At 35.2% G+C, this 25,958-nt stretch overlaps 2 protein-coding genes across 3 annotated transcripts; one reads left to right on the top strand and one right to left on the bottom strand.

Annotated features, from left to right (window-relative positions):
* Positions 1-582: 582 nt before the first annotated feature.
* Positions 583-3,140, top strand: LOC111806596 (pentatricopeptide repeat-containing protein At3g06430, chloroplastic-like). The gene is made up of 2 exons (XM_023691971.1): positions 583-1,122; positions 1,666-3,140. The coding sequence occupies exons 1-2, from the start codon at positions 631-633 to the stop codon at positions 2,773-2,775; spliced, it is 1,602 nt and encodes a 533-aa protein (XP_023547739.1). The 5' UTR covers positions 583-630; the 3' UTR covers positions 2,776-3,140.
* A 2,200-nt stretch (positions 3,141-5,340) lies between these two features.
* LOC111806594 (kinesin-like protein KIN-12C) lies at positions 5,341-18,501 on the bottom strand. Of its 2 annotated transcripts, none has more exons than XM_023691969.1 (32): positions 17,851-18,501; positions 17,610-17,765; positions 17,294-17,377; positions 17,088-17,207; positions 16,860-16,973; positions 16,678-16,770; positions 16,424-16,584; positions 16,259-16,333; positions 15,296-15,383; positions 15,134-15,192; positions 14,978-15,041; positions 14,806-14,871; positions 14,579-14,722; positions 14,362-14,463; positions 14,026-14,261; positions 13,873-13,942; positions 13,705-13,758; positions 11,737-13,525; positions 11,567-11,640; positions 10,133-11,428; positions 9,931-10,038; positions 9,676-9,833; positions 9,503-9,590; positions 9,296-9,370; positions 8,637-8,873; positions 8,425-8,523; positions 8,233-8,307; positions 8,095-8,153; positions 7,189-7,300; positions 6,606-6,716; positions 6,360-6,527; positions 5,341-5,754 (listed from the first exon to the last, which is right to left on the bottom strand). In XM_023691969.1, the coding sequence occupies exons 1-31, from the start codon at positions 18,373-18,375 to the stop codon at positions 6,378-6,380; spliced, it is 6,642 nt and encodes a 2,213-aa protein (XP_023547737.1). In that variant the 5' UTR covers positions 18,376-18,501; the 3' UTR covers positions 5,341-5,754; positions 6,360-6,377. The 2 variants fall into 2 exon arrangements, with proteins under 2 accessions (XP_023547737.1, XP_023547738.1); XM_023691970.1 differs by having other exon boundaries at positions 6,360-6,521.
* Between the last annotated feature and the right edge of the window lie 7,457 nt (positions 18,502-25,958).

Below are 25,958 nucleotides of genomic sequence, written 5' to 3'. Positions count from 1 at the left end.
ATACCCCAACAACTTTTAAAATCACAAAACTACCTTTTTTTTTTTTTAATATTATTGAAATTTTTTTTTTTTAGTACATAAAAACTGTCTACTGTCCGTTGACCCGTACGTCCTGATTGAGCAATATCCAGAAAAAGCATTTTCTTCGGTTACCATTCCATTAAGGACAAGCTTTCTTATCTCCACGGTCGAGTTTCCCCAATTTCAATACCGTGAAAAGAACGAAGTGAACTCCAAAACCTATCCTGGTCCGTTTGATATCTAAAAATTGCCCACGATCAATTGAATAAGTGGATAATGTCAGGTAAACCTTAACAGTTTCAGCAATACGTAAAATTCAAATCCTCAACTTCTAAATGATGATATACGTCAACTGCGTCTTACTGATGTGTTGACGTAGTTGTTATTATTATTATTATTGGTAAAATTACAAATATAATAAACACTCATTTATTGAAAAATTCGAAAAATATTTATTTTTTAGTCCCTCTACTTTTATTCTTTTACGGAAGTAGTCCCTGGGAAAATTTTTATTATTTATATATAATAAAAAATTAATCCATAATCGAAATCCTACTCGAACTCATCCACTTCACTGCTTGAAGCTCTGCGGAGCGAACTCCATCATCCATGGCTGCCTTCTCCTTCTCCTTCTCCTCTTCGCTCCTTCCTTCATCAGTTTCTTTCGATCATGGCTCCTCTTCCTTCTTCCCCATCCTTATTTCATCTTCTTTCGACTCCAATTCTCGCGTTGTTCGCTGTACATTTGCAGCCCCCGCTAGAAAATCGCCTCCTCCTCCTTCTTCTTCTTCTTCTTCCTCACCGGATAAGAAGAGGCACTGGAAGCAAGGGGAATTTCCAGGTATTACGGAGACATCCGCCCCCAGGATGACCCCCGCTAGAAAATCACCTCCTCCTTCTTCTTCGTCGCCGGTTAAGAAGAAGCATTGGAAACAAGGGGAATTTCCAGGCGTTACAGAGAGATTCGACGCCAGGAAGACCCCTCTCAAGAATGTCAAGAAGAAATTAGATCGCAAAATGAACGCCAAAGCTTGGGCTAACACCGTTACTGAAACCTTGTCGGAACATATCACGAACAAACGGTGGATTCAAGCTCTTGAGGTCGCTTCCTCTTCCTTTGATTTCACTTTTTGTTTTGGGGTTTTTTGTTAAATTTGTTCTGCGATCCCTCTTTTTGTTACATTTGTTCATTGTTTTGATTGATTTGAGTTTAAATCGATGAGGAATTGCATAATTTTGTAATGTGCTTTGGAATTAGCTTTTTGTCCATTTACGAACAAAGAGAAAAATGCAGAGATTCATTACTTGCTGTTCAAAGTTGAATTGGAGGCATGCAAATTCGTCTTCTCTTGCCTTAATTTGAAGGAATGAAATGATAATTTGAAGAGCCTGCATTAACTTGTTCGTGTATTGTTGTCGAGGATTATTGGGAGTGAGTCCCACATTGGCTAATTTAGGGAATGATCATGGGTTTATAAGTGAGGAATACTATCTCCATTGGTATGAGGTCTTTTGGGAAAACCCAAAGCAAAGCCATGAGAGCTTATGCTCAAAGTGGACAATATCATACCATTTTGGAGAGTCATGATTCCTAATATTGTTTTCATCTTTAACAACTATGGCTGCTTCAATTCAACCGTTCAGGTGTTTGAAATGCTCCGCAAACAGCCATTTTATGAACCAAAAGAAGGAACTTACATGAAGCTGCTTGTTCTTCTTGGAAGATCTGGCCAACCACAGCGTGCCCGTCTGCTTTTTGACACAATGGTGGAAGAAAAATGTGAACCCACCACTGAACTTTACACTGCTTTGCTTGCTGCTTATTGTCGTAACAATCTCATTGATGATGCATTTTCCATTCTTAATCTCATGAAAACCCTCCCTTGCTGCCAGCCTGATATCTACACTTATAGTATATTAATCAAGGCTTGTGTCGATTCTTCTCGCTTTGAATTAGTTGAATCTTTGTACGAGGAAATGGCCGAACGACTGATAACTCCGAACACGGTTACTCAGAATATAGTCTTAAGTGGATATGGCAAGATAGGGAAGTATGACCAGATGGAGAAAGTTCTTTTAGGAATGCTTGAGAGCACAACTTGTAGACCAGATGTGTGGACAATGAACATAATTCTTAGTGTGTTTGGTAACAAGGGTCAGATTGAAATGATGGAAAGATGGTACGAGAAGTTTCGCAACTTCGGTATCGAGCCAGAAACACGTACATTCAATATTTTGATTGGTGCTTATGGGAAGAAAAGGATGTATGATAAAATGTCTTCTGTGATGGAGTATATGCGCAAACTGCAGTTTCCTTGGACGACCTCGACATACAACAACGTTATTGAAGCTTTTGCAGATGTGGGAGATGCAAAGAATATGGAGTACACCTTCACGCAGATGCGTGCTGAGGGCATGAAAGCAGACACCAAGACATTCTGTTGCCTTATAAATGGATATTCCAATGCAGGTCTCTTCCATAAGGTGATTGGCTCAGTTAAGTTGGCAGGAAAGTGTGAAATTCCAGAGAATACCTCATTTTATAATGCTGTTATATCTGCTTGTGCAAAGGCTGAGGATCTGATGGAAATGGATAGAGTGTTTAAGCGAATGAAAGATAAACATTGTCAGCCAGATAGCAAAACATATTCTATCATGATAGAAGCATATGAAAAGGAGGCCATGAATGACAGAGTTCATTACTTGGAACTGGAAAGGAAGCAGGTGATCGATCACGCTCCTACTAACGAGTGACTCGGAAATGGAATAGAGTGAAAAATTGGTGCACGTTTGAGAAGTTGGACGCTACACTATGCCTGTTCCACCAAGGGCTCTAGCTACATTAGATACTTCTCAGAAAATCAAATCCGCGCTTCCAGCCCTTCCAGCTCTGTGCCAAGTGTTTCACCATAGCGTTTTGATCATTTGAAATGATATGAAACCAGGCATCTCAATCATGCAATATTAATGCCACGTTAAGAAGAATTAAGTTTTGTTTATGCAACAAAGGTTAAGGGTTGGAATGTCTCATGGAAGGTTAAGGGTTTTCATTTTGAGGCTATATAAAGTCATGTATCTTATCTTTTGTAGGAGAGACTTGGAAAATGTAGTAAAATGAGCAATTTGTGCTTTCCTTTAGCCAATGGCTAAGTTTCTTTGCAATTCTGTGTAGTTTTGGTTGCATGTAGAATCATTCAAGCTTGACATGATCAATCTTGCTCGTGGAGTGATTCGAATCTCAAACAAGTGTTCTTGTCTTGAGATATTTGATCAACAAGGTAATCTGAATTTTACTTTCTCTTGCAGTGATTCTTTATTATTACAGCCAAGTGTTCTTACCTTTCCGTTGCATTTATGTATAGATTAGATTGCATGTTTAGAATCATTCAAGCTAGATATAATCGATCTTGCTTGTTGAATGATTTGAATCTCAAACAAATGTTTTTGTCTTGAAATATTCGATCAACAAAGTAATCTCAATCTTACTTCCCTTAGGTTGATTTCTTATCATTTGATATCAGAATTGTTTCTTAGGTTGATTCCTTATCATCCTCCTTCGTGTGGGAAGATTGCAGCTAACTGGTTTTTATGTCTAGAGCTCTTGTCACAGTGAAGTTGATCAGTATTTTGTAGTTATAATAGTTTTAGGCGAACTTGCTCGTTGTTCGGGACAAAACGGCGAACAGGGAAAAAAGGTAAGAGATTTTCAAGTCTTGACGCAGTGACTGCGTGCCCATGTGGGCTATACATTAAGTGCATGATTTTCTAGGTAGCAACAATTTACATTGCGTCCTTGGCTAACAATGAAAATGGCTTGATCTTGGCAGTGTAATGAGGTGGTGGGACATCGGAAGCATATCTTGCGATCTCTGCTCATTGGTTCATATTGGTAAGTAAGCAAACAACGACTAGGTCTATGCTATGATCTTGCTTTTCTTTGAGCATCTTTTGAAGTGCATGCATTTTAACACACAAATTGTGAAAACTATTATGTGCAATACTGTTTCCTGAATTTGAATTAGTCTCATGTGGACAAAAAGGCTAATTTTTTCTCATTGGAAACACGTTATAAAGTATATATAAATTCTTGGTCGATTACTAAAAGAAATATCCTTGAACTTTGCCTTCATTTACTTCTATTCTTTTAAAAGTTGGAATATTGCATTTGGCCTCTCGTAAACGTTTCTGAAGTATCATTGGAACATATATCTCTTGGCCAAAAATTGAGACCTAGAATGGTGTGGCTGTAGCTTGGAATAGAAATTGGGGCTCGTATACTGTCACCGTTGTAGGTCGCTGACACACCTATTCTAGTTCCCAATTTTCATCCCACATTTGAGTGGAGTTTTTACTTTTATGGTACTTTTGAAACTTTTACGAAAAGGGTGAGTGTATGATTACAACTTTGGAAAGAATGAGTAATTTTAAAACAAAAGGTCAAATTTAAGAGTTTTTTTTTTGTACTCGAGAGAAGTAGAGAGAGGTACCGATCATTTCGAAAGAGCTATACACAAAAAAGGAGGAATCATATGTAGCTTAAGTTTATAAGTTTATAGCTTAAGTTTTGGGACTATTTTGAAAGTTTCATTAATATTTTTAATTTTTTAAAAATTTTAAAATACCTTTACATTTTTTTAAAAAATATATTTATTACCATTTTTTTTATAGAAAATTAAATAAATAATAACCCATTTTAAAAATATTCCTAATGCAATTTTTTTAAAATTTTATGAATAGTTTTTAAAATAGTACTTTTCAAAAAAAAATATTTTTGAAATAAAATATTAATAGTTTCAATATTTTTTAAACTTTTTTAAAATTTTGATATTATTTTTATTAATTTAGTCTTAAATATTTGGTCGAATTTCATTTATTATCACCTAATTTATGAACTATGTTCTAAGTTAAAATTTTTGTATAATTATTGTTTTATAATATTCTATAATTTACAATATACTACATTATACATATTTTAATTCTTAATTTATAAAAAAACAAATAAATTAATAACATAAAATACTATATTTATGAGAAAAAAAATTATTGTGAAATATAATATTTATAGAATATATTTGAAATATTATATTTTAATATTCTTTATTTATGATTTAATTTACAGTATATTTCATTTTATTCTCAATATTAATTATTTTATATTTTCTTCAGTCGTATGCACAAGTTGCAAAATTATATCCTATTTAACGATATGAATATCTACGAGAATACATTTCTTCCTAATTCTATTTTTAATTCTCATTTTCATTCTTTAACATCTATCATAATTTATCATTTCAAATTCAACATCTAAATACACTAAAAATATAAAAACATCGTTCCAACTCTCACTATTTAAATCACAGAATCTAAAACGAGGTTTAAAATACAATATATTTGTTGAACTCATTTTAACTCAATCAATTGAATACATGAAAATTACAGCCACCAATGAAAATGTTCAACCAAGAACTGAACTGAAGTTCAAATAATGCATTTATTGACATGACAATCGAATTAAACTCCCAAAATGCAAGGCTTACTTGAAATCTGCAGTGCCAGGCTTTGCTATTTCAGTTGGATTTGAAGCACTGTTGCCCTGTCCTCGCCGCTGTAGAACATTAGGAAAACTTGCAAACAGGAACGTGGAACTTCGAGCTACCATTTACAAAGTGTACCATCATTGGTACTGACTATATGTACCAACCAGACCAAAGCAAGCCTTATGTCTCTTGTTGCCTGGATAAATGCGTATCTTTAACTAAATATTGTACGATAATATAGGTTAAATAGGTCTAATAGAATATAAAGGGTCTAATAAATCTCTAAACTTAAAAAATGTGTAATACATTCATTAACTTTTGATCTTGTTTACAAAATCCCTCAACTTTCTTTTTTTTTTTTATAGATTTTTTTATCTAACTCAATATTCAGATGTTTAAACCTCATCTAATAACTATTTGGTTTTGAATTTTTGAAAATACCAAAAGAGTTTGTCTTCTAACCAACAAACAAACAAAAAAAAATTCTTAGAAATTTTAGATTTTGAAGATATCTCGAGGTAAGAAAACAAAAAACTACAAAATGGAAGTAGTTTTTATAAACTAGATTAAGAAAAAAAGGAAAAAAAAAAAAAAACCAAAGACGTTAGTGTTCTATCCAGACATAAATTTTAATTTTATATCTAATAGGCTCACACATTTTAGAAATGGTTGAATTGCAAAATTAAAATTTTAATAGCCATTTTGTAAAGTTAAAAAACATAGGAATACCGATGAACAATGAAATTTCTAAGGACTAGACAGCAATTTAAATGTAGTTTCATGCCTTAAATTCTGTGGTACCTTTATACTCCAAATGGATCAGCCATGAGATATCTCTTTCCCAGAGCCTCCACTTCGGTGATGTGAAGAACTGCCATTAGGAATACGGAAACGAGCGATTTCATCATTCACGCGGGAGAGAAGCATTTTTGAGTGAGCCAACCTCTTGGTTAACTCATCATCCTGCACCTAATTTATTAAAATCAGATTCTCAGCAAGGGCTTGTCATATCATATAGTACAATAATTCTGGTGACTTGGACCTTACCTTGTTTAGAAATGCATGATGTCTTTCCTGTTGGCTACTTCGTGTTTGATGAAGTGTGTTCGTCTTTCCATCCAGCTCAACAATCTTCCTCTTTAGATTTTTGTTTTCCATCTAATCCAGAACGGCAGTGGAATAAGAACAATTTTGCAACAAAAGAAAGGCTTAGAAAATGGAAGAAGCTCAGCTCAATAGAGTTAAGTCTGTATTATCATGTATATGTGAAGTGTAACAGAATGTACTGGAGATAAAGTAAATGCATACAGAATTACATAAGAAATGACAGAAGCATTGCTATATGGTGTTGAGTACTTTTTGGAATTTTCACCTTCCAAAAGAGTTTAGAAAACACTCAATAGGGGTAAGGGGTCTAACTTGGATAATTATTGCACCATACTTAGCATATCATAGGTTAGGAATCACGACTCGAGCATAAGCTCTTGTGGCTTTACTTTGGACTTTCCCAAAAGACCTCATACCAATAGAGATGTATTCCTTACTTATAAACCCATGTCCCAACGATCCTCAACAGAAACATACTGCATTATATTAAAAATAAAAATATGCGTAAATAGCTCGTGCTTACCTTCAGTATCCCATTCTGTACAGAAAGCAAGTGATCCCGCTCTCGTAGTTTCTCACAAGCTATTTGAGTAGCGAGTGCTTCAGCTTCCTTCTTGCTTAGTACAGATTTGTAACTACGGAAACCACCGCAATGTTAAGATAGGCAGAAAAGCAAATTCAAGCATGCATGATGGAGACATGACGCTGACAGAAGATAGCTAACAACGTGCGATAATATACGTGAGTATCAGGTTCTATCCTCGATCTGTGGTCTTCTCAAATTAGGGACTACGACTCAGAGAACCCAATGCACCCATTATTTACTACTAGTTTATCATTGATTGCAAAACAAAACAACAACAAAGTGGAAACTTCACCCACAAGGTTTTGAGTGAAGGCTGTAATACATTAAAAACAAACACATTTTATTCTTCAACTATTAGGTAGCAATACAAGTATGTTAGGATATTACTTGAAAGATACATTACGGACAGCCAATAGATGCAAGTATAAGACACTCCACCAGCTCGAGATGGTGGTTTCTTTCCTTCTAGGATGGTCTATCTTAATACCCAAAACATACATACCCTGTATTCCCAGAATCCCACAGGTTAAGTACAAAGACTTACTCACATGCTACACGTAAGGAGGGGTACTTTCACTTTTACCCCTTTCTAACATAAGTATTTTCTATTGGGGGTTTAAACATCTAACAAATTATCATCAACTTTCAATTTTAAGCTAAGTAAACATTTTTTTACGAAAAGCTAAATTTCATTGAAAAAAATGAAGAAGACGAGGGAATTTCAAAAAACCAAGCCCCACAAAAGGAAGCCCCTATTAGAGAAAGGGACTCCAATAAGGAAACAATGTGTAGCTAGAGCCATATTGGAGAAATCTAATTTACAGCATTTGGAAAAGCTCTCACCATTCTCTTTCCTCACTTAAGTCATTAATTTGTGTCCTCAAGTCATGAACCTCTTGTTCCTACAAGAAAAATTAATGTCAGCCCAACAGGCATAATCAAAATTAGCTAATGAAAACTATACCCTTTTCCAATTTCTACCTTTTCCCGGAATTGTTGTGACAGTAGATGAGCCTCGGTAACCATTTTCTGAACTTCGTATTGGTCTAAAAAGTTCTATATTTTTCAAGAGCAAAAATTGTCACTAATTACATGCAGGCATAATATTTGAAGTCTCAAACAAAGTGAAATTTTTGTTTAAAAAAAAAAAAAAAAAAATAGTAAAAAACTTACAGCATATTTAGTCAAGTCCAATTTGACACCAAGTAAATCTCGAATAACATCATGAGTCATACTTTCCGCTGCTGCCAGCCTAGCATTCAGTATGCATATCTGGAACAGCATAGCGTCGTACATTGAGTTCAGATAAATGTACGTTACTTCAATCTTTCACGAGGATTGCAGATTGCAGATAAATCATTCAGTTATTGAGCCATTTTATATACCTCTTTCTGCCGACTAGTTGCCAGTCCCTCAAGCTCCTCTATACGAAGCCTTGCTGTTGACAGCTCATGCTCCTTCTCCACGTTCATCTGATGCACCAAGTTTGAAATGCATCTGAATGGTGAACTCGAACCCCTCGGTCTAGCTGAACTTTTGTCAACTTTATCTAATGTTGGTGCAGTCATTAGATTTGAATGATCTTTGCTTGCATCCCGAACCATTACTTCCAGATTTGTGTACTGCCCCCAAAGGATACGGATGGAATTGTGATTAAAAATAACAAATAAAGAAATGTATAACCTAATTACCACTACCAGAGTGCATGAAATTTCCAAAGTTGACTCAACAATAAACATGTTAAGATGGCATAAGAGTTGGGATACTGCACCAACACTAGTAGGCTGCCAACTTGATTGGTTGTCATAAATTATAAAACTCATACAAGCCAAGAGCGTCAAACAAATCCTTCATGATCAGGACATTAAATTGATTGGTAATCTTGTTCTTAAGTCTCATATTTTTTGCATTAACAAACATAAAGCAGATCTGCATACATAACCTGGTGCAAAATCATATTCAAGTGTGCATCATTAATAACTTTTCTTTCTTATACAAGTTATTAATGATGCACACTTGAATTAAATTTCTCTTTTTTTCTTACCTTCTGTTGGTATTTCATTGCCTGGGCATCAGCATGCAATACAAGCTCGGAGATGTATTCTTTGTGCCGTTTGATCTTCAAATACAATAAGCCAAACTTCCATCAACGAATAAATCAATTAAGTCTGATTTACCATGATATGCACAAGACAGACAAAATATTTTATCCTAAGAAATGATGTTAAAATATTTTAGTGGTTAAACCGACCTCTTTGTCTTGTTCTGCCCTTTCCTCTTCAAGAATTTTTATTCTACTTTGTGCCTCGAGCAGTTCTACAAGCACACCACCCGGTCGCCTGTACTTGATTTTCTTTATCTCTTTAGCAAACAACAAGTGTTATCATAACAATTCATATTAAATAAACAAAAAGACTTTTGAACCTGGGTTGCTCTTCAGCATGCTCAACAATTTCATCTCCAGAGTCAACTTCAGAGGAATTTTCTACAGTTAATAATCTCTGTCTAAAGATTTGTTTCTCCAATTCTAGTGATTCTCTTAATGTACGATTTTTCTCAACCTCCTCATCCATCTCTTGTACCTGTGAAGAGAAATGGTAGAGAATAGATACCATGATCTCAAGTGATCAGTTAAAGTGGAAATGAGGCATAGATTTTTCAAGGAAGCCATGGATTGACCTTTGTTTCCAACATATTTATGGTACTCTCAAGCTCTTCAACAGAGTGCTCTAAAATCTTTACCTCCTCTTCCTTCTGTTCAGCATACAATTTACTGGCCTCCGATTCCTGAAATTAGTAATGGAACTCATAAGAAGAACATACCTAAAATCAAACCTCAAATCTAGTATTAGAAGGAACCATAAAAATTCTAAGGTAAAACCTGGCGTGCTTCTGAAGCAACAGCTTCCTTTTCATCGGCCAATGCATAGGCTATGTCAAGCTTGTCAGTCAAAAAGCAGACTTGTTCATGGAGTTGGTCTCTCTCACTAACGACTCTACTCAATTCGTTCTCAATATCTTCAACTGATAGAAGTGATTTCTTTTCCAGTGAAGTAAGACGGATTATTTCATCCTCTAGCCTATTAACTACATCCTGCTGCTCTTCCCATTGTTTTTCAGCCTCAGATTTCTTGAGATAAAGATCTTCTACCTGCTTCTTCAACTGTGCATTATGTTCTGAAATTGAAGTCATTGTTTCTTTTGCCTTCTCAAGCTTGGAATTAGATAAGAACAAAGCCTTTTCAGTATCAGTCAGAAGCCCCTCAAGTTTTCTTTGCTGAACTAGCACATGATCAAGCTGACTTGCTTTAATCTCCAATTCATGCTGGAGCTGACTCTGACAATAATCTGTCTCATCTTTCTTATCCTTTGTTTTTGAGGTTGATTCTTGCAGCAATCTAAAGTCAAAAAGTAAGCCTTCTAATAAAACCTCCTTCCTCTTCAATTCCTTCTTGAGTGCCAAATTCTCATACAAAATGTCATCAAAGGAGAACCCTCCATCTGCCTCTTCCAAACCCGTGATCAGTTTGGTTCTTCCTCTGTCAATCTTACTAATTGACATCATGTCGTCCTTACCAGCAAGGAAAGTAGATCCTGAAGTCTTGTTTGATTCCGTACACCTTTTCCGTCTAAGTAGTTGAAACGCAGGCTCTGTCTTAAAGTGTGCAAATTGCCAACAAATTTCTTTCACATAGCACTGATGGAGTACAAATGAAGTAAATTCTCTTCCCATTATTTCCAAGAAGACATCCTCCATAAGGGATTTCCAGTTACTAATAGATTTAACCATCTCGTCTCTAAAGGATATGACATCACAACATATTATGCCAAACTTCTCATCCACCTCCCTTTGTGTTTGTGAAATACAACATTCAAGAGAGGTTACTGAGTTTGCAACCTCTTCCAAATTAAACCCAACTTGTTCGTGCAGCAATTTATTATCTGCATCTTTCATATGCATTAAAGACTTGAGCTGTCCAACTTCTTCAATCAAGTTGTCTCTTTCAATCTGTAACTGCTCCCCAGCTTGCTTAAATATACCGGTTTGTTGCTTTGCATTTGCGTTGGCTCTCAACAATGCATTTAACATAGTATCAGCTTCCTTTATTGCGGCTTGAGCTTCTTCAAATTTGGTAAAGAATCCATCTTCCTGCTTAGTTTCCTCAACCAAAATTACCTGCAGTGCATAAAGCATCAGAAAGATGAAGCTTGACAATATCCCTCAAGATCAATATTTGAAGATTAACAAAAGGAAACTTTGTTTCGTTATACGCCATGCATAAAATTTGAATTTATTGTCGACCATACATTATACCTTGCTGGTGTTATTGCAACCTGCTTCAGCTTTTTCTATCCTCGATTTGGAGGGAGTTTTTCCCTGGTCCATTTCTGTTATCAATTTTTAGATCATTGTTAAACAGATTTTACTTCCAACTATTGCCTAATACAGGTACCTACGAAACAAATTGTATAAGGAAACTGTACCTTCTGACAAAGAATCACCACCTATATCATGCAATAGGAGCGTATCTATTTTCATGCATAGTTTATGGATAGCATCATACGTCATAAACAGTTCCCTTCTCAAACAAGTTGTGGATTCTATGTCACCATTCATGTAGTCCACAACTTTCCCTCTTGAAGCAACACTCTCAGTTGAAATGTCAGAGCTTGAAGTAGAACAATCGGAACTCCAACCATCTTCTTGGACTGGATATTGATCTATAAACTGGTCTCCACAACCAGCTATATTTCTATCAATAGAATCTTCAAGAATATTTAGTCTATTCTTTGCTTCATATATTTTAGCCTTTATTTGATCCAAAATACTATTTTGGTTTTCAATGTTCCGGTATTTGTGTGCTGATGCAACTTTATCTTTGAAGAATTGGAGACTCTTACAATTTTCATTTGTTGTCTTGGCTTTTAACCTCAATTCACGAATTTCTCCCATCATGTCCTGGACTAACTTTTGATATCCAGAATACAGTTCTTGAATGTAGATATGGAGAGCTGAAATATGCATTTCCATGTCTGCATGAATGCCACTAGTTAGGTTCTTTAACTCCGTTAAACCTAACCGTATCAAATTGTGTTCTGTATCTGGTTCTTCCAACAGTAATACACTTGTATTGGCCATTACATCATCAAAGATATGACTGCTTCGTTGAGACGAAAAATCCAATTTTGAGATGGGCATCTCTCTCTCAATGTTATTACAGAAAGCCAGCTCCTGAGGATTGGATAACCATTCTACTGCAGCGGCTGCCGCATCAGCAGATTTTTCTACCCCAATTAACTGATCGTTCTTAACTAGCCTTTTGAATAGAAACTCCATCGTGATGTTCTCGTCAGTCATCTGAGTGCTCAACTGTTTAGCCTCGGCAGCACATCCATTATTATGCATTTGTTGTGATGCATTTAAGGCGAGTGCTGCTTCCTTCAGTGACTCTAACTTCAGCTCCATTTCTTTCACCATTAGTCGTGCATTTTCCAGACTTTTATGCAATAATAGAATTGTTTCTTCTTTTTCGATACAAACTTCAATGGCTTGCTGTACTTGTTCGCCAATTCCAACATTTACTGTAGGAAACAAATTGGCGATACCTTCTATCTGCCTATGTGCATCTCTGATAGATCTAGAACTATCGAGAAGGAAACTTGTTAGTTCTATCATTGCTGCTTCCCAGTCAATACTTAGCATCCTCATCTCCTCATTTTTTGCAGACAATGCATCTTTTAGTCGTGTATTTTCCTGGGCTAAGCCATGTAACCTATCATTAAGTTCTACCTGAAGGGTTTCAACCTCTTCCTGTAATTGAATAATTGTGCTGGCTGTCTCCATCTCAACCTGTTGACGAACATCTTCAATTTGTTTCTGCTGGTTCTGGTTGTCTTGGTACTGAATGTTAGATAATCTAACCTCCTCAAGTTCCCTAGTCAAGTTTTCCAACTTTACTTGCAAAGTTTTGTTGTAAACAGCTTGATGTTGGTTCATCACATCCCCTTCGTTTTGACATTTTCTAAATAAGCTTTCCACCATGCAGTGTTTGACCTGCTTGCATCCATGATTCTGACCTTGCATATTGTTCTCTGAATCCATTGTTTGAGCCAACATTTTTGCATCGATCAGATCTCTCTGAGAACTTATGGACTTTGCGTTGAATTCATTATCTGAACCTTGACCTATTGCATTTTCCAAGTTCTCGTCACTTCCTGTAATATGAGATAGCGTGTCATCTTGGGTATAACTCTTGATGGACATTGTTTCATCCTGCAAAAGAAACATAAATTTTGCATATTGAGTCATGGAAAAAAAAAACATCATACAATTAAACTTCTCAAATAGATATACAACTAGTTATTACTTTCTAGCTACAGGCAACATAAATTTTGTCAGATGTTTTTCATTTGATAATAAACCTTAAAGCTAACTAGTAAGTACCCAAGAACCTGATATTTATCTCTTTCAGATATGGCTGAGTTTTTTCCCAGAGCAACCAGAAGCTGTATGATGAAAATATTTTAAATAGCTGCCACGTGATTAATCGAGTAGCTGTGCTGCCATAAATAGAAAAGAGAAGAAACATGGACAAGAAAATTTATCAAATATTCCAAAACCTCGTTGCGTAATTCTGCAACTTCAGTTAGCAATGCTTCACGCTCTCCAAGCTCATAAAAATTTTGATACCTGATGCAATATTTAAACAAGAAGATTTATTGGGTAACAAAATGAAAATAATCCTTTAATTCAATAAGATAGCAAATTATTACACTTGAAGTTGCTCAGTGAGTTTAGAATTCTCTAAAGAGACTCTTGTCAATTCTGGATTTCTGTTAATCTTTGCTTGAAGCATCTTAATCTCTACTGCTAAGGCCTTGTTTTCCTCCAAAAGATATTCGTCAGCGGACAGCATCCCACCTATAAACAATTCAAGTTGTCTGATTTTCTCCTCACGAAACTTCAACAACATTTTAGTACGTTGACCATCCTCCTCTAGTTGGAAAGCCTGCATGAAATGTCATAGCTACAAAATTGATCGACACATCATATAATAGTTTCTATTAATCAAGACTCATTTTTCTAATCAAGATTAAAATGAGTCATACCAAGCGCTTCATGTGTTCAAATTCAAACTCAAGCTTTTGAATTGTAGTATTTGCCACCTCTTCCCTCCTTAATGCACCAGTTAAGGAAGCCTCCATGCGTTTCTGTTGCATATATCTAAGTATCAATATTTGGTGACTGCATCACCAACTAAAAATGAAGATGACGTCTGATACTTGGAAAAGTGTTTTTCCATGTTTATGATAAATAATTCAATACCTTAGGATTTTCGGTTTGCATTCTACCTCCTAATGCTTCGTAGCCTTCAAACAGAGCACTTACGCCAGACTCTTCAAGTCTTGGAACGCTACTCAGTATAGACCTTGGAAAATTACTGTGCTTCAGTAGAAAGGACAACTGACCCTGTGCATTTCCAAAATACATTAGCTCTACTGACAAGTACGTTTACAGTACAACTGTTACAAATCTACAGCTTTAGTTCAAACCTTCAAGTGTAAGATTTGCCTTTGGAGTGCAGTTTCATCACCTGAAGCACACTCGTTAACTTTTGCCTACAACAAGAAAAAAGGGCCGAAGGATAGCTCTTAATAAATTGTAGTGTCATTGGAATAAATATGTTGTGTCTGTGTGTGTGCTTGTTGGCAAAATATTGAGTACATTATTCTGAATCTGTTTGGCACGCTGTGCAAATTTAAGAGTGCTTCCTGTTTCATTGGCTGAGCTGTAGAAATAATATATAAATTAGGATCATGAAAAAAACAGAAAAATGCCAAGCACAGGACTATTTATTTTCAGACAAAGATTAACACTGACCAAAATGATGGGCTGACATTAGCAATAACAGTTGTTTTTGAGTTTCCACCCAAAGAATCCTGTATCCAAATGTGCCGCTCAGATATTTCCCGACTCAGAGGAACCAAATGATCAATATGTTGATGATATCATATTTAGATTGAAAGCGTTTTAAGAAAGAACCTGAAGTAGGAATGTCAACCTTGAATCTCTGTAAGGAATATGTCTAGGTTTCCCATGAGCCAAATCCACTAATGACATAATCACCAAGCTACAACATAGAGCAGAAAGACGGGCTAAGCAACTAAAAAACAATTGAATCAAATAGTTGCAAATAACTGCTATAGTATAACTTCTGGAAAAATTCTTCCGAGAAAAATCTATTCTACAACAAGAAAGTTGACTATTCAGGCAGCAAAAGAATTTATAGGTTCTGTCATGTAATTCCTTTGGAAATAACCTATTATCATTCAGATGCAAAAAAAAATCTCTATACTCGATAATCTTTCTTTTACAAAATAGAAACACGGCAACAAGTAAAGAAGAAATACAACAAAACCAGCATTGGATGGTCTATTATTAAAATAGGGAACCTCAAAAGAACTTGCCTCCCCAGGGTGAATTTGCATTTTAAATTTTTCTCAACACTATGGTCACTGCTTTTAATATGCTAGATTTGAATAAGAACGAAGAGTTTACCACTATTTGTAGAAAAACAAAAGAAAAAAGAAAACAATCAATCAAGAAAATTTGCAAGATGAAAAAGAAAATCTTGTGAAACTAGTATGACCTTTTAAAAGGACAAGCAATAATGTAATTTTCATGTAAATTATTGTTAGTTAGATTCAGAGGCAACCCAGGTAAAAGCACTCCCTAACATAATGACATGAATGATAGACAACATATAAAAGCTTTACCTCAAGTTCCATTTCTACTGGAAAAACAGTTCTGAATATCACATTACTTTGTTTAATACAGATTTCAGAAGGTGAAATGTATTCAAACAAAATAATGTGCAGTTTAAAAATTATCTTAAATGCTTAAATATAGATGAGAACATAAGGACACATAATGAATATGTAAAAATAAGTATCCGAGGAAACGCATTAGGTTCTCTGACAAGAAACAGCTCTTTGCTTTAATTACCCAAGAGTTGATAATGACTTGTTTATATTTGCAGCTTCTTTCAGGCGATCCCCTTCTGCACCAGAACTTTTCTGCCTGATCAATCAATGAAGTTAGCCAATTAAGTACAAGAAGTTAAGGCAATGAGAAAAGGTTACTAGGCATCCCGTGCATGAAACAGTTTACCTTTCAGAACCAGCTAGGTCCACTAAATTTAACCTCGCAAATCTAAAGTGAGTTTTGGAATCTTTCTCCCAATGACTTTCAATTATACAAGTAAGAACACTGTGGGAGCGGCTACTCTCACTGTTCATATATGTGGCAGCCATCTTTCTATTTGCCACACCCTGAGTATGAAATGGAAAGATCTTGATTGTGTGGGAATCCAAAAAAAATTTTAAAATGTGCCAGTTGAATGCAAAATCTCAAGGTAGAGAAACCTGTAAGAGAAGCTCGACGACATCATTTAAAGATGAGACGCTGTGTTCTGTGAGATTATCTACATATACTCCTTTCTTCGAGTCTTCTCTGATCTACAATGAGAACAGTTACTTTTCGCAACGGTCAGGGAAAGTGGAGAGTAAAACACAGAGTAACATATTCTTAGAAAGCTTAGAATTACTTGCAAATTAGTTGATGAAGGTTCCAGGAGGTCAGTTATTTGCTCATTGTAAATTTCTAGAAAGGAACATTTGCAGCTGTACTTCAATTTGACGTCCTGCTTGCACTTTTCCTCCTGCTCAAATATTTTTTCATGAGAAACCCAGTAGACAACAAAATAACTCAGGAGATGCATTATTACATGCAAATGATCGTATCAACTAAAAGCATAAGGCACTAAGTTGCCAACCATTCCAATTCTTGTAAACAAATGCTCAAAAATGCGTAATGTTAGTCCACAATCTTCGTTGAGCTTGCCCTCCACCTCGTATATTCCACCCATCATGGTATATGTTTTGCCACTACCAGTCTGCAGGGACCAAAAACATGAACACATAAAGACATAAAACCCAAGATCCTGCAAAAGCTAAAAAATGAATATTGCAGCTGAAGTACCTGGCCATAAGCAAACATACAGCTATTATAACCAGACAAACAATTCTCCACCATTGGCTGTCCAGCAACCTTGAAAAGGTTTTCCTAAATTTCATAGCAGGAAGAGGTGAGACCGACATGAAGGTATCTTTGGACTTCAGAACTATACTATACTAATTTTCTTTCCGAGAACAAATGAGTTCGACGAAACCCAGAATAAATTGAGTTCAAGGCCATATCAGGGCAGAAGCTACAACAATACATTTCTCCAGAAGAGGCACAATTCAACGAAAACAAACAAGAAAAACCAGAGATTGAGAGAGAGAGAGATTTGCACCTGCGATATTGTTTCGCAAGCTATATGATCGAAGGTGAATCTGGTTTCGGGGTGACCAAGCCACACCAGAGTTTTTGCGGATTCCTGTCGCAGGCATCGACCATAACCTTGAGAGTCTCTCTCCGTAGTATTCAAAGGTCGAATACGTATCATTACCTGTTCAGAATAATCATACATCCCATGATTCACATCCACGAAGCTACCCTAACCAAAATGAAGGAGCTACAGAGCACAAACTAACCTGCACGTTGTGATCCTTCCAGAAAGATGGATCTTCCTCAAGGTCGAAATGAGGAACGTCGACCGGTAACTCTGTATCCGGAATCGCTATCCTTCTGAAAAGCCTAGAGGAACATCCTGCCCTGCCATCGCCGAGCTGAGGAGCTTTACTACCAGTAGCGACTCCACCAAACGAAACTCTCGAAGAACTCTTTGCAGGAGTACTCTGAGTTGAGCTAGGCTCAGAGCTAACCCTCCGACCTTGAGCTGAAAACCTTGGCGTCCCATTGTTGGTACCTGTTTTCCAATTAACCTTAAGCGAAACATCAGATTTTCTATCAGAAAACCAATCGGCTTTGGTGGATTGGAGCTTGAAGTTTGAATCAAACACAGAATCGTGAAATTCTTTCTGGAACTGAGCTGGATCTGCAATGATATTGAAAGGTGTTCTAGGAGGTGGGAAATGAAGTGCACTGGGCGAAGTTCCGAGTTCATTCTCGTCAGCCTCCGGTTGAGCGTTCTTTGAAGCAGATACATGTTTCGACATTGTTGAGCTCTGGAGTTCCGATCGAAACGAAATTGAAATTCAAGGTGAGGATTCAGCGGACATCTGAACGCAAGACGAAGCTCGAACTTCTCAGTGGAGTGGAAGAAGAGTGGAACAGAAAATGAAATTGATTACACGATGAGCTTAGAACAGCCCGCCCATTTAAATTTTGAACTATTTTATTTACGAAATGGCCCCTGATATTTTTCAAATTTGGAAAGTAACCCAAATAGAAATTCGTTGCCTTATCTTTACTAATTAACTAACTCCAAATTTTGGTCGACAATTTTACAATAAGCGGTCACTGCCCGACTTGAGAATCACTTCTAGGTTGGCATTAAATCAACACCGCGCCCGTCTTTCTTGTACACCTCGTTTATGTTGGTAACATACCCGACCGTGTTGTGCAAAACACTCAAAAAAGTCGTGGCATTCCGCTATTTTATACCCTCCCCTAAAAGTACAGTGGTGGGTCCCTCCAAAAACGGGTAATTCCCGAAAGACTTTCAATGAACTTTGTTCATAAGGTGTACGGTGTCACGGTCATGCTCGTCAAAGGCGTGTTGCCCATAGCCGCATGCCCATAACAAGCCTAACCCTTTATGTCTTTTCATATTCTAATGTTTTACTTTTACATTTGTAAGAAGTATGACATTTCAAAAATATCATGTCTAGGCTTATCAGATATGAAATGTCTCAAAATGTACTATAGGGGGATACGACTAGTTGTCAACTTCTCCCTACCCAAAGTTATATACTGTGACCCGTTATTATTTCTCTCTTGCTTGCTTATATAACGTCTCTTTCAAAAAAATCTCTCTCTACCCTCTTTTCTAAAACCTTCTCTTAAAACCGAGGCTAGAGGCTCGAGCATACGGTGCTTAGTCGTAGGCGACGCAAGAACGAATTAGCTTAGCTCACTTGTCGTTGGAAAGTGAGTGTCGCACAATCGCAAGTCTGCTGTCATCAAAAGTGCGATTGTGACACGCAGCAGGTATTCTTTCATAAATTTGATGCGAGTTGTACATCTCAGCCCATGATCCAAATTTTCTCCCAAACTGTATATGCTCGTGTTTACGAGGTTGTTACAAAGAGGAAGACCGACGTTTATAACATATGTTAGTGATATCTCTCGTTATTCTCGCTCTAATTTAATTTTGTGCCATATTTAATTTTCAATTGATTATTTATTTATTTATTAAAATGAATGAATAAATTAGTGAAATTTGGATAAATGGTAAAAAAAAAAAGAATATATAACACTTATTGAATTAACACGCAATAATAATGAAAGTTGCAATTAAAATTAATACTATTTACTAAATTTACAAATAAAAATTATTTATTAAAAATAATTAATAAATTTAGGTAATATGAAAAATTAAAGGAATATTTTATTATTTATTTATTATTATTTTTATTTTGAGGTAGATGGAGGGAGGGCAGGGAATTTAAATTCGGACGCTTTGACCAATAAAGTGGGCTCCAAATTTAACGTTGTTAATCTCCTTTTCCGTGAAGCTAAATATTATTAATAATAAGGTTACTTTTTTTTAAATACTATTTTATATTTTATATTTTATTTTTAAAAGTTATATAATTTTTTTAAAATGTTTTACCCATAATTTTAAATTGTTAGTATTTTTTAAACTTTTAAAAGCGTTTAAAAAATTTATTCGAACCGTAAAAAAATTCAACTAATGGTGGACGTGAACTATTTCAGAGCGAGTAAGAGTGGGTAGGAATCTATTAGTTGGTTTGATATTGAAATTAAAATGTTGTGATAATTCATCGACGGGAAGGTTTAAAGCTGATGAGTTTGATAACTGATATGAATCCAACAACTGATCACTTACATGTACCCGAACTTGCAATTACAAGAAGTAATACAAAGAAGATTCAAGAATCAAATCAAGAAAATAATAGAGGGACTGATATTGGAAAGTGATTAGAAGACTTGTCTTTGATAGNTGTCTTTTCATATTCTAATGTTTTACTTTTACATTTGTAAGAAGTATGACATTTCAAAAATATCATGTCTAGGCTTATCAGATATGAAATGTCTCAAAATGTACTATAGGGGGATACGACTAGTTGTCAACTTCTCCCTACCCAAAGTTATATACTGTGACCCGTTATTATTTCTCTCTTGCTTGCTTATATAACGTCTCTTTCAAAAAAATCTCTCTCTACCCTCTTTTCTAAAACCTTCTCTTAAAACCGAGGCTAGAGGCTCGAGCATACGGTGCTTAGTCGTAGGCGACGCAAGAACGAATTAGCTTAGCTCACTTGTCGTTGGAAAGTGAGTGTCGCACAATCGCAAGTCTGCTGTCATCAAAAGTGCGATTGTGACACGCAGCAGGTATTCTTTCATAAATTTGATGCGAGTTGTACATCTCAGCCCATGATCCAAATTTTCTCCCAAACTGTATATGCTCGTGTTTACGAGGTTGTTACAAAGAGGAAGACCGACGTTTATAACATATGTTAGTGATATCTCTCGTTATTCTCGCTCTAATTTAATTTTGTGCCATATTTAATTTTCAATTGATTATTTATTTATTTATTAAAATGAATGAATAAATTAGTGAAATTTGGATAAATGGTAAAAAAAAAAAGAATATATAACACTTATTGAATTAACACGCAATAATAATGAAAGTTGCAATTAAAATTAATACTATTTACTAAATTTACAAATAAAAATTATTTATTAAAAATAATTAATAAATTTAGGTAATATGAAAAATTAAAGGAATATTTTATTATTTATTTATTATTATTTTTATTTTGAGGTAGATGGAGGGAGGGCAGGGAATTTAAATTCGGACGCTTTGACCAATAAAGTGGGCTCCAAATTTAACGTTGTTAATCTCCTTTTCCGTGAAGCTAAATATTATTAATAATAAGGTTACTTTTTTTTAAATACTATTTTATATTTTATATTTTATTTTTAAAAGTTATATAATTTTTTTAAAATGTTTTACCCATAATTTTAAATTGTTAGTATTTTTTAAACTTTTAAAAGCGTTTAAAAAATTTATTCGAACCGTAAAAAAATTCAACTAATGGTGGACGTGAACTATTTCAGAGCGAGTAAGAGTGGGTAGGAATCTATTAGTTGGTTTGATATTGAAATTAAAATGTTGTGATAATTCATCGACGGGAAGGTTTAAAGCTGATGAGTTTGATAACTGATATGAATCCAACAACTGATCACTTACATGTACCCGAACTTGCAATTACAAGAAGTAATACAAAGAAGATTCAAGAATCAAATCAAGAAAATAATAGAGGGACTGATATTGGAAAGTGATTAGAAGACTTGTCTTTGATAGTTGCCTTATTTTCTTCCATTTGTATTTAATAGCATTTATTAGTAGTCTGTATGAATGTCTTATTTAATAGCATTTATTAGTGATTTGTAATTGGTGGCTGAACCTTATAATGTTAGGGTTATCTCTTGAGTCTATTTAAAGGCATGTAATATTCCTTCAATACAGAAAAAACCTTTGTGTTTTCTTGATACCCTTTGTATTCATTGAATTAGTTTTGATCAAGCTAATTATGGGGTGAATTATCTTGGTATCTAAGAGTGATCATCATAGATTCCAAGTTCGATCTAAGAGTCATTCATTTTCTAACCCGCTCTTGGCTGGAATCAATCCGTTAAGTTAGCTTTCTCTGTGAGCGTTTTACAAATATTATAAAAGGACCTCTAGCTTTGCAAATTCCAACATTGTAGGCGCTTATCAATAACGGGGTACAAATGTCTATGGGTATGATAGAGAAAAAAAAAAAAAAAAAAAAAAAAACTATGGATATAATACAAAAACGGGGTACAAATGTCTATGGGTATGTACAAAAACGGTATAAAAAGTTTCAGATTTTTAATAACATAAGTTGTTACGACCGATGAAAAATGATATAAAACGTCAATGTTAATGTTTTTGTAAGCTATCGTATCAATTATTTTTTTGTAGTGATTTTGTTTACAGGTAGAAGTGATGTCGTTTAGGGAAGCTGCATGCACGGGAACGATGCCATTAAACAAGCTTATTGTACACTAATGTAATTGATAGTTTAATATCTTATTAGGCACGAAACTTATATGTCTAATAGATTTATTCATTTCAAAATAAAATTAAATATGTCAACGATTGCGGACACAAAATTGAAAGTTCAATAACCTATTTAATATTTAAAATTTATAGACTTATTAGACATAAAATTGAAAATTACCTTTTACCGAATGAAATCGTTAATATTTGTTTAAAAAATACCCTAAAATTTTAAAATTATTTCAAAAATACCTTCGAGTTTTCAAAAGTTTCATTAATTACCTTAATTTTTTTAAAAAAACTTTAAAAACACCCGTACCATATTTTAAACCTTATTAAAAGTTATGACCTTGCTTTGGGCTTACCCAAAATGCCTCGTACCAACGTAGACAGGATTTTTTATTTATAAACCCATGATCTTTTACTAAATTAACCAATGTGTAACTTACTCCCAATAATCCTCAACAATCCTCCCCTTGAACAAAGTACACTATAAACCTCCCTTGAGGCTCATGGAGCTCTCGAATAGCCTCCCCTTAATTGAGGCTTGACTCTTTTCTCTGGAGCCCTCAAATAAAGTACACCCTTTGTTCGACATTTTAGTTACTTTTGACTACACCTTCAAGACTCACAATTATTTGTTCAATATTTGAGAATTCTATTGTCATGGCTAAGTTTAGAACATGACTCTGATACCAATTGTTAGGAATCACGGATCTCCACAATGATATGATATTGTCCATTTTGAGCATAAACTCTGATGACTTCGCTCTGAGCTTCCCAAAAACATGGTAGATATAGTATTCCTCGTTTATAAACCCAAAGTGTATTTTTAGAACAAAATATAACATTTTTCGTATTTTTTTAGACTTTTTTTAAAGTAAAAATATTACTGAAAACTAAAATATTAAATATTATAGCAAAATTTAATTTTGATTTATTTTTGTTGGTATTTTAATATTAATCTCGTTTTTATGGCCCAATCCCAAATTCTGTCGCCACATTGGAATGGGCTGCCGAGCCAGCCTCGCAACGGATCCATTTTCAGTCCGAGCAATGGTTGCTTGCAGGCTGTAATTGCCCAAGCACTCACCTTCCCGCCCTTTTTTCTCCTCTTCTTCTTCCTCTCTCTTCACTCCCATCTCCTCCGAGGTTTCTGCCTCCTGCTCGCTCTCCGTGTTTGATTGGGGTTTATTCAATACTAGCTGCACTGTTGCGGCCGTCACAGATTCAGAGATTCATGGAAGTTGCTAAACTCGCTCAAATTCTATCCGAGACGCTAAGCAATGACCCGCAAGTCATCCATGGAGCCACCGAGTCTCTCGATCGCCTATCTTCTCATCCTGAGCTTCCGTCTGCTCTACTTTGTATTGCTACTGGTAAAAGCTTCTTCAAATTCCCTTAGTTCCTCTTAGTTGCTAAACTACTTCTCTTTATTTTGTTGGGTCTCATCTTACTAGCGGTAGTAAGTGTTTGAGGATGGTTGGGAGGGAGTCCCGCATTGGCTAATTTAGGGAATGATTATGAATTTATAAGTAAGGATATATCTCCATTGGCATGAGGCCTTTCGGGAAGTCCGAAGTAAAGTGATGAGAGCTTATGTTCAAAGTGGACAATATCATATCATTGTGGAGAGTCGTGATTCCTAACATGGCATCATAGTCATGCCCTTAACTTACCCATCTCAACAGAATCCTCAAATGTCGAACAAAGAAGTTTTGAGCCTGGAAGGTGTAGTCAAAAGTGACTCAAGTGTCGAACAAAGGGTGTACTTTGTTTGAGGACTCTAGAGAAGGAGTTGAGCCTCAATTAAGGGGAGACTGTTCGAGGGCTCCATAGGCCTGAGGGGAGGCTCTATAGTATACTTTGTTCGAGAGGAGGATTGTTGAGGATTGTTGGGAGGGAGTAGTCCTACATTGGCTTATTAAGTGAATGATTATGGGTATATAAGTATGGAATATCATACCATTGTGGAGAGTCGTTATTCATAACATTAAGTTGAGCTCGGAGCTAGCTATTCCCCAGGGTTGGTTTTGGTGGTTTCAGAATTTTAATGTATGTTTGTAGTTGTTTGTGTTTTTTCGAACTGGAAGTTGGGAAAAAACATATGGTTTTAATTTCATTCGGAATCACATTAGTTATTTAGAAGATGAATGCAGCGTCTGCAGGTAAAAGCACGAGTACTCTCTAGTGTATTATGGAGATGCTAAGTTCAATTGAATCAACTTTTAGCGTGCGGCTCAATTGATTGTGGACTGCAGGCTCTCTTGCCTAAATTTTGAAATATTTGACCATTGGTATATTTTGGCACCAAAAAGAGTAGAATTTAAAATTGACTATTCTGATGAAGCATTGATATGATTTATTTTACCTTAACCCATCTATTAAGCTCTTGGGTTGATTGGTGATTTTACATGGTACCCGAGCACGAGATCTTGTGTTTGAACTCTTATAATGTCATTTCCTCCCTAATTGATATTGGGTTTCGCTTATTATGCCTTATTTAAGATTTGAAGTCCATGATTGGTGGTTTGACATATTCGTACATAGTTTCCCTCCATGATCTTAAATTTCATGGGGTTTGTTTAATCAACTCTTAAACNAAAAAAAAAAAAAAAAAAAAAAAAACTATGGATATAATACAAAAACGGGGTACAAATGTCTATGGGTATGTACAAAAACGGTATAAAAAGTTTCAGATTTTTAATAACATAAGTTGTTACGACCGATGAAAAATGATATAAAACGTCAATGTTAATGTTTTTGTAAGCTATCGTATCAATTATTTTTTTGTAGTGATTTTGTTTACAGGTAGAAGTGATGTCGTTTAGGGAAGCTGCATGCACGGGAACGATGCCATTAAACAAGCTTATTGTACACTAATGTAATTGATAGTTTAATATCTTATTAGGCACGAAACTTATATGTCTAATAGATTTATTCATTTCAAAATAAAATTAAATATGTCAACGATTGCGGACACAAAATTGAAAGTTCAATAACCTATTTAATATTTAAAATTTATAGACTTATTAGACATAAAATTGAAAATTACCTTTTACCGAATGAAATCGTTAATATTTGTTTAAAAAATACCCTAAAATTTTAAAATTATTTCAAAAATACCTTCGAGTTTTCAAAAGTTTCATTAATTACCTTAATTTTTTTAAAAAAACTTTAAAAACACCCGTACCATATTTTAAACCTTATTAAAAGTTATGACCTTGCTTTGGGCTTACCCAAAATGCCTCGTACCAACGTAGACAGGATTTTTTATTTATAAACCCATGATCTTTTACTAAATTAACCAATGTGTAACTTACTCCCAATAATCCTCAACAATCCTCCCCTTGAACAAAGTACACTATAAACCTCCCTTGAGGCTCATGGAGCTCTCGAATAGCCTCCCCTTAATTGAGGCTTGACTCTTTTCTCTGGAGCCCTCAAATAAAGTACACCCTTTGTTCGACATTTTAGTTACTTTTGACTACACCTTCAAGACTCACAATTATTTGTTCAATA

Source organism: Cucurbita pepo, chromosome LG12, assembly GCF_002806865.2.
Source record: "Cucurbita pepo subsp. pepo cultivar mu-cu-16 chromosome LG12, ASM280686v2, whole genome shotgun sequence".
In the NCBI taxonomy this organism is placed as follows: Eukaryota; Viridiplantae; Streptophyta; class Magnoliopsida; order Cucurbitales; family Cucurbitaceae; genus Cucurbita; species Cucurbita pepo.
The sequence above is the reverse complement of the archived record's forward strand: the minus strand, read 5'-3'. Positions and strand labels throughout refer to the sequence as shown.